The sequence below is a fragment of the Lithobates pipiens genome, unplaced genomic scaffold (genome assembly GCF_037356315.1).
Source record: "Lithobates pipiens isolate NorthernLeopardFrog02 unplaced genomic scaffold, aLitPip1_a1.2 Scaffold_19, whole genome shotgun sequence".
Classification (NCBI taxonomy): domain Eukaryota; kingdom Metazoa; phylum Chordata; class Amphibia; order Anura; family Ranidae; genus Lithobates; species Lithobates pipiens.
In genome coordinates, this window is record NW_027507764.1 from 346,334,097 (window position 1) to 346,349,920 (window position 15,824).

At 40.4% G+C, this 15,824-nt stretch overlaps 1 protein-coding gene and 1 long non-coding RNA gene across 2 annotated transcripts in view; one reads left to right on the plus strand and one right to left on the minus strand.

Annotated features, from left to right (window-relative positions):
- Window positions 1–15,824, plus strand: part of RREB1 (ras responsive element binding protein 1) — a 120,747-nt gene that overhangs the window by 74,104 nt on the left and 30,819 nt on the right. Inside the window, exons 4-7 of the mRNA XM_077492147.1 lie at window positions 2,925–3,041; window positions 4,312–4,502; window positions 9,226–9,315; window positions 9,895–10,058. Of these exons, the coding sequence (XP_077348273.1) occupies window positions 2,925–3,041; window positions 4,312–4,502; window positions 9,226–9,315; window positions 9,895–10,058 (562 nt within the window). The remainder of the gene's footprint in view (window positions 1–2,924; window positions 3,042–4,311; window positions 4,503–9,225; window positions 9,316–9,894; window positions 10,059–15,824) is intronic.
- LOC143996859 (uncharacterized) lies at window positions 8,373–12,722 on the minus strand. The gene is made up of 2 exons (XR_013277607.1): window positions 12,426–12,722; window positions 8,373–10,229 (listed from the first exon to the last, which is right to left on the minus strand). It is a non-coding gene; the product is annotated as an uncharacterized LOC143996859 (long non-coding RNA).

A 15,824-nucleotide genomic window follows, 5' to 3' on the forward strand; every position in this document is an offset into this window, starting at 1 on the left:
CCAGAACCGCGATGACGTCACTCCCCCGCATGCATGTGGTAACGGCACACTCGCTGAAGCAACGGCACATACGTGTCAGGAGGAACAATTTGTTGTGCTTTTACCTGTTAAATCGTTTTTTGTTAAAATCTAAAATCGCCTTGCCCTCACTGTAATGAAATCATCATTTAATGTGAATATTTGTTTAGTTTTGTGTATTTTTATATGAATATATTATAGCGGGTCACATCAGAGACTATATCAGTGTTGTTAAAGGATGTCATTTTGTAATTGCTACTGCTTAATAGCAGTAATTCATAGTGAATTCAGCTCTTGCTGGTTACTGTGGTTAGCAAAAGAGCTAAAAGTAAACCGGTGCTCAGTACAAATTTTACTTAATTAGCCCTCATGGTAGCCACAAAGGGCTCGATTTTTCGGGCTTTGTAGATACGTGTCCTCCTTTTTGATGTTTTCCTGTTGCCCTTACTCACTGCTGTAGGGTCTTGATATTACGAGAGTCAGTATTTGCATAGTTATGCTGACCCTGCTGGTCCCCATTTGACAGTCTGGCACCAAGTGCTGAATTGTGTGAGGTAATCAGAAGAAAGAATATGTCTTCTATCAGGAAGAACCAGGTTGTTTTCAGGGCTCCGGCTACAGGTCAGAAAAGTGAGGATGCGTAATAGAGATAGGAAACTGGTACCTTTTGGGTTCCTGGTACAAGTTAAGTAAATCTGACCCGAATACAGGTTTACCTCAAGAATTGGCACGCTATTAAATAAGGGCCCATATGTTTTATTGTAAGCTTAAAATATTGTTTGTCCTGAGAAAAGAAGTCAGTACTTGTCACATAAAGCGTTAACCTTTCACTAAACAGTTATACTGTAAAGTAGAAAGACACCTTTGTCAACTGTTTAAAAAAAAAAAAAAAACAACTCTAAAGGCTAACAAAAGACCTGGTGTCATCGCTGCTGGGTTAATTGGCACCCTAGTCCATGGAAAACCAGGATGTTTGATCGTTGCACTGCTTCACTGACTTGCTTGACTTATATGTGATAATTTGCCCAGAATATTAACCCATTGCTGTCAGGGGTAGTCAGTAACATTGGCAGCAATGGGTTTACTCTGGCTTCCAGTCACATTCCTTATGCTGCACATCCTGGTTTCCCTCCTTCCTGTACGTTCTGAGCCATGTATGCTTCTTCCCATCTGTTCCAGAGAGAGAGCTCATGAGTAGCACACTTCACATCGCTGGGGCTCCATAGGCCTAATGTATTGTGCTGCATGTATGCGTGTGCTTTGGTTTCATCGTCTACATGACTCAGAGCTGTGACTGCAGTTAGTCAGCCGCTACTTCCCTTCTCCCTCCTCCCGACTATCGTGGCCCTCCCTGCATCCTCTTGTTTCCTGATGTTATGTTTTTAAAGCAGTGGCAAAACACTGATGAACGTTCAGTTGCTGTTTCCCTGTAGTTAACTTTGCAGAACTTTGCACACTTTACATTCGATTTTTTTATTTTTTCCCACAAACTGAAATATCACATGCTGGGCATAATATAGATCATGTGGGCTTTTTTTCTTTTTTTTTTTGGCAGAAAAGTTTCTAATTTTAAATGAGCAATCTGCCTGTGTAAGTATTATGACTAAGGACCTAATATAAAAAAAGATTGTACCTCATGAGTGATGTTTCAACTTAATAAATCAAGTCTGTATGAATAGATGGTAAGAATAGAGGCAGCATGCAAACTTTAGAGGATTTTCCAGTGCAGCTTTCCAGTAGCAAGGGGTGGATTAAAAATATCCCTAGGGACAAATTTCCAAACCTTAGGATTGGCCCTTGAAATGAGCAGCTGTTGGCAACACTCTTGACTTGGGACTATAACACCTGCATTTGCCTCCACCTAAGTAACATGCATTGCTATGACGAATAAAAACGTCCCTGCACTGTTTTTTTTTTTTCTGCTTTAAAAAGTTATTAACGTTCAGTTTAGGAAGTCTCATCAGCAAGATTTTGTTCCTCCAGGGGACAAGATGCATGTAAGGCTTTGTCCAGTTCAAAACCATGCTGTCGTTTGGAGAAAAAAAGAGGACTATTTCTTTCTGTTTCTTCGGGCTGTCGGCTCCACCCCAGGCTAAAGCCCAATTTATGAACATTCCTATGGGGGAGCTAACAGCACACCAGCCCTTCTTCATTCTCTCCATGCAGTAGCCCACACAGAACCAGTCTGTCCTGCTGGTAGATGTGAGCATGTGCTGAAAATACGGGCTGTGGACCGGGATCACAATGAAAGACTAGCTGGTGGCTTGTGTTATTATAAATAATGGTGCTCATCTTCACATGCCTGCTGCCAGATATAATTACCATCATGACCCCCTCTCCTTGCTGCCAGTCAAAATTAATTTGGTAGTTGTCTCCTCTTGAGCAGTTTTGGACTGTGGAGGGACAGTTAACTGCTGACCACACTAGATCAGCATCCAAAGCACCTATCAAAATTGGACAAATGACTCTATCCATTGAAAAAAAAAAAAGAAACAAAAGTTGTTCTTCCGGTGAGACTTCTTTAATTGCAAAGCAAAGATCAAGTCATATGTCTTTGCAGGTTTTTTTTTAATCTGATCATTGTTAGGCTACACTCACATACTAAAGTGCATCTTTGCATACATACTGCATCTTTGGTGCAGTTTCCAGCAAAGCATATCTTTCATGGCAGTGATGCATTCAAAGCATGGCTACAATGCACCCCTCTGATCACACAGCATGACACTGACTGTAGCCTAAATCGTACCTTAGCTTAACAATACAGACCTGTGTTGTATGCCAGTCTGGTAATATGGTCACATTCTTTTGTCACTGTGCAATGGTATGTTTTATGTAAATCATTCAAATAATGCCTGCTGTTTTCAAGTCGCCTGCTATCGCCCTGACATACATGTTTTCATTTTCAGTGTTGGAGAGAGCTGCTGCTGAGTCAAGATACAGTGTCTCTGCCACCATCATGACAGATAGCAGTGTTAGACAAGACATTCAAAACATAACTGAACTCACAGCTAATGAGAAAGGAGGTAACGTATCCCTGTGAAATAAATGAGCATGTTCCTTTGGCTTCTACATATCTGCCCAATTCAGTATTTTGCAAACACTTTTTGCTGTCCACTTTTCAATTTACACCGTTTTTTTTTTTTTTTTTTGTTAAATGTGGTCTGTATTAAAAGCAAAAAATATCTCCAAACTTCAGTTCTAGGTCCCATACCCTAATTTACTCCACTAAGTGACTATAAGGAAAAATGTGTCCTGAAGCTCTGCTTCTTTGGTCACCTCTCCACCTCCAACAGTAAATGTGCTATGAGAACTGACCTTTCTTCAGCCAGCCTTCATTTAGGTGCATGTTAGAGCTGCACGATTAATTGTTAAAGAATCGAGAATCTAAATCTCTAGCGATCTTAACACAGCATTTTCCTGAGTCTCGGTCCGTAAATTAGGTCAGTTTAACCACTTAAAGACTAAGCCTTTTCTGACACTTGTTGCTTACAAGTTAATAATCATAAATTTTTACTAAAAAATTACTTGGAACCCCCAAACATATATATCATTTTTATTTTATTTTTTGCAGAGACCCTAGAGAATAAAATGGTTGTTGCAATATTTTATGTCACACTGTATTTGCACAGCAGTCTTTCAAACGCAACTGCTTACTGTCAACCCTGCAGTTTTTGCCTGTCAACCGCCTTTTAATGGGTTCTTGAAAAGGGTAATTGTCCAGAATACTATTCCTGGTCCTCCTTGCCTTGTAAAAAGTAAACCTTAAGATTTTTCCCAAATGGCATTTTTTTTCCACCTCCTGTGTTGTAATGCACACACAATATTTGAACTCAATTTTGTCATCTTTACTATTGGCACTTTCTTACTAAAACATAGGATACCCATGTATTTCAGAGGGATGTTGGCCGTATGGGTACAATCCATTAGCCAAAAGCTCCTTCTGGTAACTTTTTTTTTCTGTAACATGTATGCTAAGGTTTCCCTACACATGCCTGTTTATGGCTAAGAAGGGAGGGGAAAAGTCTGAGGACATCTCTGCCACTGGCTTCTGTTGGAAAATTGTTTTAAAAACATTTGCTCTATTCATCCCCAGAGATCAGTAAGTGGCATGGATTTGGAGGTCTGCTGCCACTCATATCTGGCCAAAAAACAGCTTAGGTCTATGAGCACATTTGATGTCTCTGTTGTATTAGTTTGAACACCTAATAAGTATGGCTGTGTAATGCAGGTAATTGGTATTGAAAATGTGGGAACAGGATGAGTTTAATATCTGAGTGCTGGTTTGTTTTATAGCCTCTGTAAAAGATCCCATGAAACCAAGCGGCCTTCTCAATGGATCAGAGGTGAACGACCTGTCCTCTGTAAACGCCATGATGTCAGCAGTGATGAGCACAGCACATGTTGTGGAAAATGGGGCAAATCTTCAGAACACTAAATCACTGGGAAAATGCCCACCTCCAAACCGAATTGGCAGAAGAAATCAGGTAGGGAATGTTTGCCAATCAATAAACTAAATCTTGTCAAATGTACAAATGGTTAAACAGTCTGTGTAGCATAAGGCTACAAGATCGTGATGTAGTCTCTAGTCATAAAATTGTGTTGTACCTAATAAGGTCTCATTCACACGGCTGTACTGAATTGCTGCCAGCAAGATCCTGTGTAAAAAGTTGTCCATATGCTTTACACATGTTATGTTTTGTTTTAGGGACCATAGGTAAATCTTAAACCTGGGTTTACGCTATTGCAAACATAGACATCACATGTGATTCACTCCGCAATGCTGTGCCAGTCACATGCAATGTCTGTGCAATGCGAATTCAGCCATACAGTTGTATGGCTGAACTCACATTGGATTTGCATGAAAAAGGTATAGGCCTTGCACCACTCCACAAGCCACGCCCTCTGTCATATTTCGCCCCACCCACCTCTGACTAAACCTCAGTGGGTGGGTGGGACGAAACATGTCAGATGACATTGCTTGTGGAGTGGTGCAAGGCTGAGGCCAGCTCATACCTGTTGCCAATATAGACTGCCCTGGGAGAGGGTCAATTTTTCTCAGCATACCACATACTACTGGATGGTGATATGTCATGCCGTCACCCCATTCCTGAGCACCGATAGAACAATATATATCTTCCTTTTTTGCTTAGACCGGCACTACAAGTTTAAGCAGGACTTTAGTTTAATGGAGAGATTTGACTAGATAGTATCAGTGTTCTGATATAATATAGCAGTAAATCTGATCAGCTATAGGAATCTGTTTTGCTCCATGTACTGAAAGAGAATATCGTAGTCATTGAAGTATATGGGCACATTTTGCAAGTCAGCTGATGATAGAAAACAGAGCACAATTATCAGATGCATTAATAATAGAAGAATGGGTCATTCATGGGTATCTGTCAGAAACTTAGATGGAACCTAAATCTTGTTCCTTGTAGAAAATCTCCAAGCATTCACTCTGTGTTTTTTTTTTTTTTTTGTTAATCCATTGCATCTCTGTAATGGCATAAAAGCACATTTTCCTTCCTGCTTCTCTGCCATTTTCTCGTAGCAGAAACTTCTGTAGTAACACTAGCATCTCCCATCCTATTTTTCCTGTGCTGGTATTAGAGAAAGTTTGGTCCTCTGTTAATGATAAACTCCTGTGTAAACAGCCATCTGCTGCAATGGCCTAGATTATGTTCAGTTCTTCACTTCAAGGTGAGCCAGTAATTGCTCTGTCTTTAGCTAATATGCTGATGTAAAGGAAAATCCACTGCAATACGTACATAAATCTGGCCAGGAAATATGCAGAAAACTAAAATGATTATTTATCCTGCTGAAGATGGATATATCCAAATTTTATCCATAAATTCCTTCTGAAGCTAAAATGATTTTGTTCATAAAAGTTGTGTAAACTTTTGTCTGTTATGACTCCTATTACATAGGACTTGACATGCCAGAGCAATATTTGAGTAGAATTGGTGGTTTTATGTAAACTATGAAAACACTGGATGGATTTACCCCTGGACCTTATGGGCAGGGCCAACACCCTTAAAATGATTTATCGACCTAAGCTACTATACATTCTGGCCAATTCCCCCTGCAAAATTCCCAAATCCATTTTCAAGTATGTTGACACGACCTGCACGGCATTCCTATGGAATGGTCAACCCCCTAGGGTGGCACTTGAAACACTAAGGCTCCCAACTTATCTAGCGGGTTTGCCATTTCCTAACTTTTACCTATACTATTTGGCATCCCAACTGGTCCATATCCATGACTGTTTACACCCATTTCGCAGCGAATGCTTGCACAACTACAGAGGGGGCTTCCTTCTTAGAAACTCTCCACAATATTATATAGGGGTCGTGTTCCGGCTCATCCGGGCATGTCAAGGTTATGTACCTCTCAGTTGTCAAGAAAATGTCCAAAGATTTGTGGTCTACTTCCCCCCAACAACCTCTTGTGGTTCAATCCTAACATGCAGGAACTGTACTCCCTGTCTGACCCACAGCGCTGGTGTTCTAAAGGGGTTAAATATCTATGTCCCTTTTTATATAATAGGATTTTAAGTCCTTTTATCAAATTGACTTTGACCTACCTTGCCACTTACCTATTCTACTAATGCCAGCTTTGGCATGCTGGTCGTGCCCAGTTTAGCTCTCTAGATGGTCCTATCAGAATGCCTCAACTGGAGAAAATGTTGAGACAACCAGACCCCACAAAACTTATCTCCACATATTATGCTGCCCTCACTACTGACTGTAACCCTAGTGGATTTCCCTGGACATTCCTTTCATGGAGGCTCACTGGTCTGAATTTAGCAACACATATAAGTTATAATGTTATATCTTCTAGGGACCGCATTATACACATTAAGATCTTTCACCTGCCAGGCTGTACAGAGTTGGGCTGCCCCCACCACAGAATTTTTTTTTTTTAGAGCAGGGGTACAGAATTAAAATTCACGGTGGTCCGGTCAGTAAAATTTTCTTCCAGTGGAGATCCGAGTGTCATATTGGTGATGACTCGGTTCCTTCACATCACAGCATCCTGTGCACGTCATGATTGTTTTTTATTGCCCTTGTAGATACTTAGGGCAGAAAAACATAGATCTCTGCACAAGTGTGAACAAGCCCTTACATCAGTGCCCTCAGTCCACCCTTTGCAGCACATCCCTCCCTTTCATATCGGTCCCCCAACCCATTACAGACTGTCTCATCACAGTGTGTTCCTTTTTAAAGAACCCCCCCCCACCCATTTCAGACTCCTCCACCTCCATCACAGACCCCCCACAAACAGATTCTCCTCTCCACCACAGACCCCCCCCTCCAGCACAGATCCCCACTCCATTACACCCCCCCCCCATTACAGTCTCCCTCCATCACTGTCCTCCCTTAATATTAGAGTCAGACTGTCCCTTTTCATCATCGAAGCATTCCCCCTTTCTCCCACTCCCCACACTGACCTACCTTATTCACACAAGTCGGGAAGCATGCATGAGCGGCCCGGAGAAAGTCTCAAGTTAAAGGCAGGTGATTGGTTGCTGGGACCACCCCACTGCCTAGCAACCAATCCCCCACTTTGTAGCCTGAAAAGTCCTGCCCTTTGTCTGGACCTGCAGCACTTCCAGGCTTGTATGACTAAGGTAGGGCAGTGTGGGGAGGGGGAGGAAGGGGGAGTGATATGATGATGAAAGGGAGAGACCTGCCAGGCCTCCCATGTAATCAAGGATGTTAGCGGTGGGCAGGTGAGCCGGCAGAGGGGAGAACACTGCAGGCCGGATAGGGCTGCTATTGGGTCCGGATTCAGCCCCCTGGTCTGCCATATAGTGATGCCTGTTTTAGAGGATGTGTCCAAACTGCTGACTTCTTACACTATTTCTGGACCTGTCCAGTGGTTCAGGACTTCTGGATGGATATAGCCTTCTTTTATTTCTTCTGCACTAGGTCTACCAAACATCATACACCCCAAGAACTGCCTCCTGGGCATCTTTGTGATCTACCTCTCCCCTCTCATGCTAAGAGAGAGACTACTCCACATCTTGTACTTTTATGTGAACAAGTCTATTTTTTATTATCATGGAAGGGATCGCAGTCCCCATTGAGACCCTTCTGGTTGAAATTGATGACTCTGCCGTTTACTCACATTTGAGACTCAGAAGTGAACTAAAACCTTTAAAAAATTTTTTTGGGGCAGATGGACAGCTAGCCCTCTGACCCTTACCCCATTGTAATTACGCTTGATATAATATTGGTCGTGCCAAATACAGTAATCTACTGATTTTGATTACTATTTCACTGATTCAAAATTTTGTTACTTGTACAATTTCTTGTAACTATGCATTTAATAAATACAAGAGACATGAGTAATGATTTGTTTATTATTGTTTATTGTCTATTTGAGTGCATTCATTGTTTATGCACTGCATTGAACAACCAAAGATTTTCTTTTCTCTGTGTGTTAGTCTGTCTTTAACCTCAATAAAAAAAAAAATCTTAAAAATAAAAAAAAGAAAAACACATGAATTGCTGTTTCACAGGAATTCTTCCACTGGGAGGCAGTGTTTCACAGCAGGCTGGGATTGAGAAAAGTCTATGTGCAGGTTTAAAATATGACCTTGTGTGAAACATCCTACTGACTTTCTGGCCAATTAGACAGACAGTGCACGTTTTTGGCAGCCAAACTTTTATTTCGGTGCGATCAGTTACTTGCTTTTACCCTGCATGTAAAGGTTCTTGAAGGAAATATGGAGGATGCCATTGCTGATCCTGCAATTGAAAGGGCTGTTTGCCTGGCTGCCATGCTGACCAAATCTCTTTTTTGAGAGACAACCAGGCAAATGGCATTTTCAAAAGCATTGGCAATGACAGCCTCAACTTTTTTTATTTTATTTTTTTTGCACAAAATGTTTTGTTAACATTTAGTGAGAATACAAAGATACAGCATGTATCAAGAAAATAGCATGGAAATGCACAAATAGTACATACACAATAAATTGAAACAAGACACAGTTTAAACTAAAAGATCTGTTTTTGTTAGCAAACAACAATTTTCACCACAACATAAATTACCACCTGCAATGTTATTAGCAGAAATTCTGTTTTGAAATCTGTTCTTGTTCAGCAGGTTTGCAATCTACCGATCGGCATTGTTTTTTGTATGTTTATGCTATCAGTGTGTTCTCTAATTAGTAGTTATTTTATTTATTTTATTTTTTATCAGGAATCTAAGGAGGAGAAGTCTTCCTACATATGCCCACTGTGTGAAAAAGTCTGCAATTCCCAGCACCAACTTACTATGCACATTCGTCAGGTAAGAAATGACTTTGGCATGAAACACCATGTATTCAGAGCATTTAGCGCATGGAAAGAAAATGTGTGTTTTGTAGAACTATGGTAAAAGAAAAATGAATAAAACCTTTTGCATTGCATTAAATTTCTTCAGGTTTACATAATTGCATGCTAAGTAATAAGCAAGTGAAATACTGGAAGTTAATTATTCCTTGTCATAGGGATCACAGTTCTACCCCTGAAAATGCTATCATCTACCTTTCTCACCAGATATCTGGTGTCACTTTGTCCAGGCATCAACTTCCTTATCTAAATAGTTGGGCTAGGGATAATACATTTATGTCGGTTCTGCTGTGTGTGCAGTAGGCTTTATGTTTTTAGCATAGCGTATACAGGTTTTTGTTTTTTTTTACACAGTCCTGTACGTGTCTGACTCTCAATATTTGACCAGCCAGTGTAAAAATATTTTGCTTATTGATTTAGATACGGACGGGGAGATATCTGGATGGGCATTTATTTTGGGTATATATATATATTTTACTAGAAATAAGCTGTAACATAAAACAGACTGATTATTTTTATTTTTTTTTCTTCCATACAGCACAACACTGACACTGGAGGCACAGACCACAGCTGTAGTATATGTGGGAAGGCGCTAAGCTCTGCAAGCTCTCTTGACCGCCACATGCTTGTCCACTCTGGAGAGAGGCCTTACAGATGCTCGATGTGTGGGCAGTCCTTCACTACTAATGGGAACATGCACAGGTGAGTGGCAGACGAGATGAAGGACGTGTGATAGAATAACTGTACAGGCACGCTTGAGCTGTGTAACCTTGTAGCTACATCCTGGGAAGTTCTTTGGCTGGTTGCAGATGTAATCCAGTACTCGGGCTTAACTGCCAAACATGATGTGACTACTTGATTTTGGTTGTAAAGCTGCAAAGAAATGAGCAAGGATTACCTGGGAGTGCCAATGTTTCTTAAATAAGTGCCAAAATGAACACAGTCTTGTTTGTCTAGCAGCTATGAAACAAAAGGGAAGGGCAAAGAACCTAGCATGAACTAACCAAATCTGATGGTAAAACATATCATCCAGCTTGCCACAATTTCCAGTCTGTACAGTCTCCTTTAAGACTCGCCTACAGAGGACTTTACAGGCATATTGTAGCCCATGTTGCCAGATTAAAGTAATATGAAACGCACAAGTGTGCATTTTCTTTAAAAAATAAATAAATCGAAGTACCCTTTTCCTAATTGATTTACAGCTGTGACATGACCCCAGATCTTTCATAAGTAGGAGGACCTTCTAGTCAACTGCTGCTGGTCACATGTTTTATATTAAAAAAAAAAAAAAAAAAAGCCTTTGGAATACAGAGTAAAAATAAATAATATCAATAAACTGTTTTAAATTGTTATACAAATGTATATTTGAAATTAAAGGGGTTGTAAAGACAGAAGGTGTTTTATATTAGAAAAGTATGGGTTTGTATTTATTTTTAGAAACCTACTTGCCTAGGTGGATGCAGCATCAATCCGATCAATCCGATGCTGCATCTGTCCCCTGGTGCTTCTGCACTAAGAACTGGGCGATCGAACATTGCCGATCGCTTGGTTCTGACAGTTCCCAGAGCAGAGAGCTGTATACTGTCAGTCACTTCTGCTCTGCTCCCTCCTCGCTCATTGGAGCTCTGAGCTGTGGAGGAGAGGGGGCAGCAAACTTGGTCTCTCACCGGCTTGCTGAGAGGCTGAGCAGGGTATCAGTCAGGCACCTGGCGGATCCAGACTCCCATTGTTGGGATGACGCTGTGCCTAGACTAATATCCGTGGTGTCACTGAAAACTGGTCACAGGAGTGCAAAACTAATTGTACTCCTTTGATCCATAGGGAAAGGTCTTCTCCTTTAATGCATTAAGATAAAAAGCCTTTTGTGTGCAGCAGCCCCTCTCAGACCCCCTTAATGCTTACCTGAGATTCCTCTCTGTCCAGTGATGTCCACGACTATCTCAGCCGTCTGAGAGTCTCCTTCCTGATTGGCGCCATTGGCTCCCGCTGCTGTCAAAGTCAGCTAGCCAATCAGGAATGAATGGACACAGGGAGCTGTGACTCAGCTCTCAGCTCGGGTGCCCCCATAGCAAACTGCTTGTTGTGGGGGCACTGAACCGGAGGGGATGGGCCAGGATCACAGAAGAGGGACCCCAGAAGACGAGGATCTGGGCTGCTCTATGCAAATCCACATCAGCAGAGCAGGTAAGTATAACATGTTTAATATTTTTATGGAAATAAAAACAAGCCATTGCAATCACTTTAAATCTTTATGGTTTTTTAGCAATAATATGGTGTGGGTGGATTTTTGCCAGTCCCAAGCTATGTTTTTTGATGTAGGTTAAGTGACACTTTGTGCCCACACACAAGTTTGTAGTTTATTGAATATTTTCTTTTTTGGATGTTTTACTAATTGAGCTTTAAAGTCGATTGAACAATTAATTAAATAAGAATTTTAATAATGTGTGCATTTTTTTTTTTTTCATTTTAAAATAAAAACGAAAAAAAAAAAAAAACTTAAAATACTTGAGGTCATAAAAAATTAGATCAAATATCTTAATCAAATCTAAATAAAAATATAGTTGCCATTATTGCTGCCATTCTGCCAGTACATTCAGTAGTAGACTTAATGGTTTAGGATTCTCGGTTCTGACTTCTTATGCTGTACAGTAGAAAGGGAAACTGGTTACATGGGGCTACTCCAAAAAATGAATGCCCTATAAAGCCTGTGATGGCTGAGGACTATCTCGGTACCCAATAAGTTAGGCAAATGTAAGTAAAAATTTACAAATTTATTAAAGGCAGCACATATAAAATACAAAAACAACAAAGCAATGAATAGAATTGTTGAATGTAATTAAATAAATTAAACAAGTAATGGATATAACACCCATCTGATAAATGGGGGCACAATGATGTAATTGCAAACGTTGTCCTCTGCATGTTTCGTGACGACAGTCACTTCTTCAGGAAGGGTCAGAATATACATCTAAAGAAAAATAATCTCCTAATTACAGAAATAACAAAGTAGCAGAGCTGTCAATAAATTAGTTAAACATGGAGTGGTACAAACAAATTAACGAGACTCACCACTGAGAGCCCATATGGGTATCGAACGGCAATGAAGACACCCTACTCTGGTGTCTCACCCAGGGACGGATACGGGAGGCTGTAAGTGTTGGACGGACTAAAATAAAAAAATGTCTACTGAAATGGTGGCAATATAAGACCATTCCGCGAGCCGTCACCCAGGGAGTGAAAAAAGTGAAGGGCATGGGAAGGGAGGGAAACAAATGCTGTACAGTGTGTAGATGGCAGTACAGAAAATCGAATGTTTAAAATGCCTACTCCACCATCACGTCACCTAGTTAGCTTGAAATACTAGATGTCACGCAAAGTGCTATTTCCCTTGCTACTCCTTTCTTTATACTTTGCATTGTGCTATTTATTGCCGTGACATGGGAGGAATTTGTGAGTTGTTGACCTGCATGGATATTACTTACTAGATCCAGTACTGTTGCTATAAGATTCCTGTTCCCTTAAATTCTTCTTACTGGCTTTCTCAGCTCACTACCAACTCCTCCTAAGGTAATTTCAGGTGAATTCCGTCTGCTTAGTACTGCAATATTGCCAACTGAATATCTTTTCCTCTTTTTCAAGGTTTGAAAATGCCCATGTGTCCTCATGCACTATCTTTCAGAATCTACATAATCATTTTTAATGTTTTATAAAGAAAATCTGACAATCACCTCTTTTCATATATGCCTAACGATACACACAACTTCAGAAATCGGTATCCTAAAGTCAGCAGTGTCATTACTGCTCTGCAGATTGTTCTTAATATGATTTATACATAAAAAAAATTATAAGTTGAATTGCATTGTATGTTCATAAGAATGTGTTTTATATAATAACCCCCCCCCCCCCCCCCCCCCCAGCAACTGCAAAAAGGCGTTGGACACGTCCATACTGAATCCTGAAAATTCTTCTGCCCTCTGTTGCCAGTCACATGACCAGTACTTAAAAGTGAAAATGTGATCTTCGCAGAGCAGCAGTGATTGGGCAGGTCTGTCTGGACATCACCCAACCACACAATAATCTGAAAAATGCTACAGAGACCTCCTGAAATACATTTCTTCTGGAATACTGGAATTCTTCAACTTTTACAGTAAAAATCCCATCGGTAATTTAGTCTTTGTTAGGTGGATTTGAGAGATTATTGTTCAGGCACAGCTGGCCAATCAGTGGCTCTGCCTAGACCCGGTCCATTTCTTTGTCAGAGATGACATGGCCAAATCTAAGGTATTGATGATGTGAGGGGCAGAAGAATTCCAAGAATTCATTAAAGTGTTAACAAATGCTAACATTTTAATATCAATTGCAGCAGCTGACCTCAATACTTAGCTTGCTTCTTCCATAAAAGCTTGCCTTTCTACTAGAGCAGCAACAGGCAGCCTACCAAGTTTATCACAACATCCTTTAGGCAAGATAAAAAGAAACATTGTAATATTTCATTATTTTTAGATCAAAGGGATGAACTTTGGTGTGCAAATTAGGTCAGTTTATCCACTTATTGGTAGAAAATTACTTAGAACCCACAAACTATATATATAATATATAATTTTTTTTTTTTTTTTTTTTTTATTCATTTTTTTTTATTTTATTTTTTTAGCAGAGACCCTAGAGAATAAAATGGTGGTTGCTGCAATATTGTATGTCACACTGTATTTCCGCAGCAGTCTTTCAAACGGAATTTTTTTGCGGAAAAAATACACTTGAATGAATTAAAACAAAAGTTAGCCCATTTATTTGTATAATGTGAAGAATGATGTTATGCCGTAAGAATAGTGAGAGAAACGTGATCTTTATTCTAAGCAAAAAAAATTGTGATTCTTATTTTGGCCAAAATCGTGCACCTCCAATTTCTACTTAGTTTAGACCTTCCAAAGGGTTGCTTCCCCAGGTCGTAGGTGTTTAGGTGGCTTTGTTTCCTTGCAGTTTCCTATGGGCCCACCCTTTTGGGCACAGTCCCAGGAGATAGACTCCAAGCTAATGCTTTTATGCTATCTGTGCCAACATGCAAAGGCAGCCAAGGAGGCATAAACTGGGCAGGCATGCACAGTGGCCATGGTGATGCTTGGAATTATGGGACATGCAGTCCCAAGAAGGGGAATCAGTGGGACTTTAATTGACCATGTTTCTTATGTTACACTGCCACCAATCATATAATAGTTTTCTCATTTGTTTGAACCTTTTTTCATTTCTCTTGGAGGTTCCAGAAAACACCATGCAGAGCAAGTACCTGTTATAAATGATCTTTTAAGGTGTTACAGATCTGTGTGCAGATCTCTCTGCTTGCATGTATGGTCAAATCTGCTTGATGGTTTAAAGGGCTCACAATATTTCTGGGCCTGTTTTTTCCATGTGGGAGCTCTCATTTATTTTGTAACACAATCGTTTCCACGTTTTGTGTTCTGGAGTAGTACAGAAAGTTTTGATGCCTGTACAAATAAAATACATGTTCCAACGACCAGCATTGGAGGTGTTAACAAAATAGAAAGTGAACCTTCGGCTTAGCTGGGATCAGCAGTAATGTTCTCATCATCCAGGTTGTCATGCATCTCTTAACAATTGTAAGGTACTGCCTGGGACTTCACCTCAGCTCACACAACACACAGGAAAAAAAAGTGATCGAAAACTTGTCTGACCTGTTTTACTGAGCAGGCTGGAACTTGCAAACAGAGCAGTATCCTATTTCATTCCCCCTCTGTGCCTTCAACTAGAGAGATTTTTTTTTTTTTTTTTTTTTTCGTATTGATGTCTTTAGAGGAGCATCGTTGTGTGTGTTTGGGTATCACAGCAGGTCTCATCCATCCTCTATTACAATACATGTGGAGACATGCACCATTTTTAATAGCTTCATTGGCAAGCTCTTCTGCAATCTTTCACTACGCAGATATGTATTTTCCTTGTTTCTTTCCAGCAGAGCTATTGCCTTAGTATCTTAGCGTGCTGTGTTTGGGTTTTCCATTACTAGGTGCTTTTATTTACTCATGAGTTATTTCCTGCTACTGACATAATTAAACCAGCAATGCAACAGTTTATTCAAAGGATGTTTATAATCGTATATTATAAAGGGTGTTCTTAAAGATTTGCTTGCTCTGAAAAGTAATTTGCATTTGTGGATCACTTTTCAGAGTTTCTTGACAGACAATGAGAAGACACTATGTTGCCTTCTCACTGCCTGATTAAACCCTGTAAGGCTATTTTCACACTGGGGTGGACAGACGTAGGTGGTAAAGTGGCACTATTTTTAGCTCCGCTATACCGTCATTTTAGCGGCGCTATTCGGCTGCTAGCAGGGTGGTTTTTAACCCCCGTTAATGGCCAAAAAAGGGATAAAACCGCCTGCAAAGCAACACTGCAGCGGTGGTTTGCCGGCGCTGCCCCATTGTTTTCAAAGGGCAGGGGTGCTTTAGGAGTGGTGTA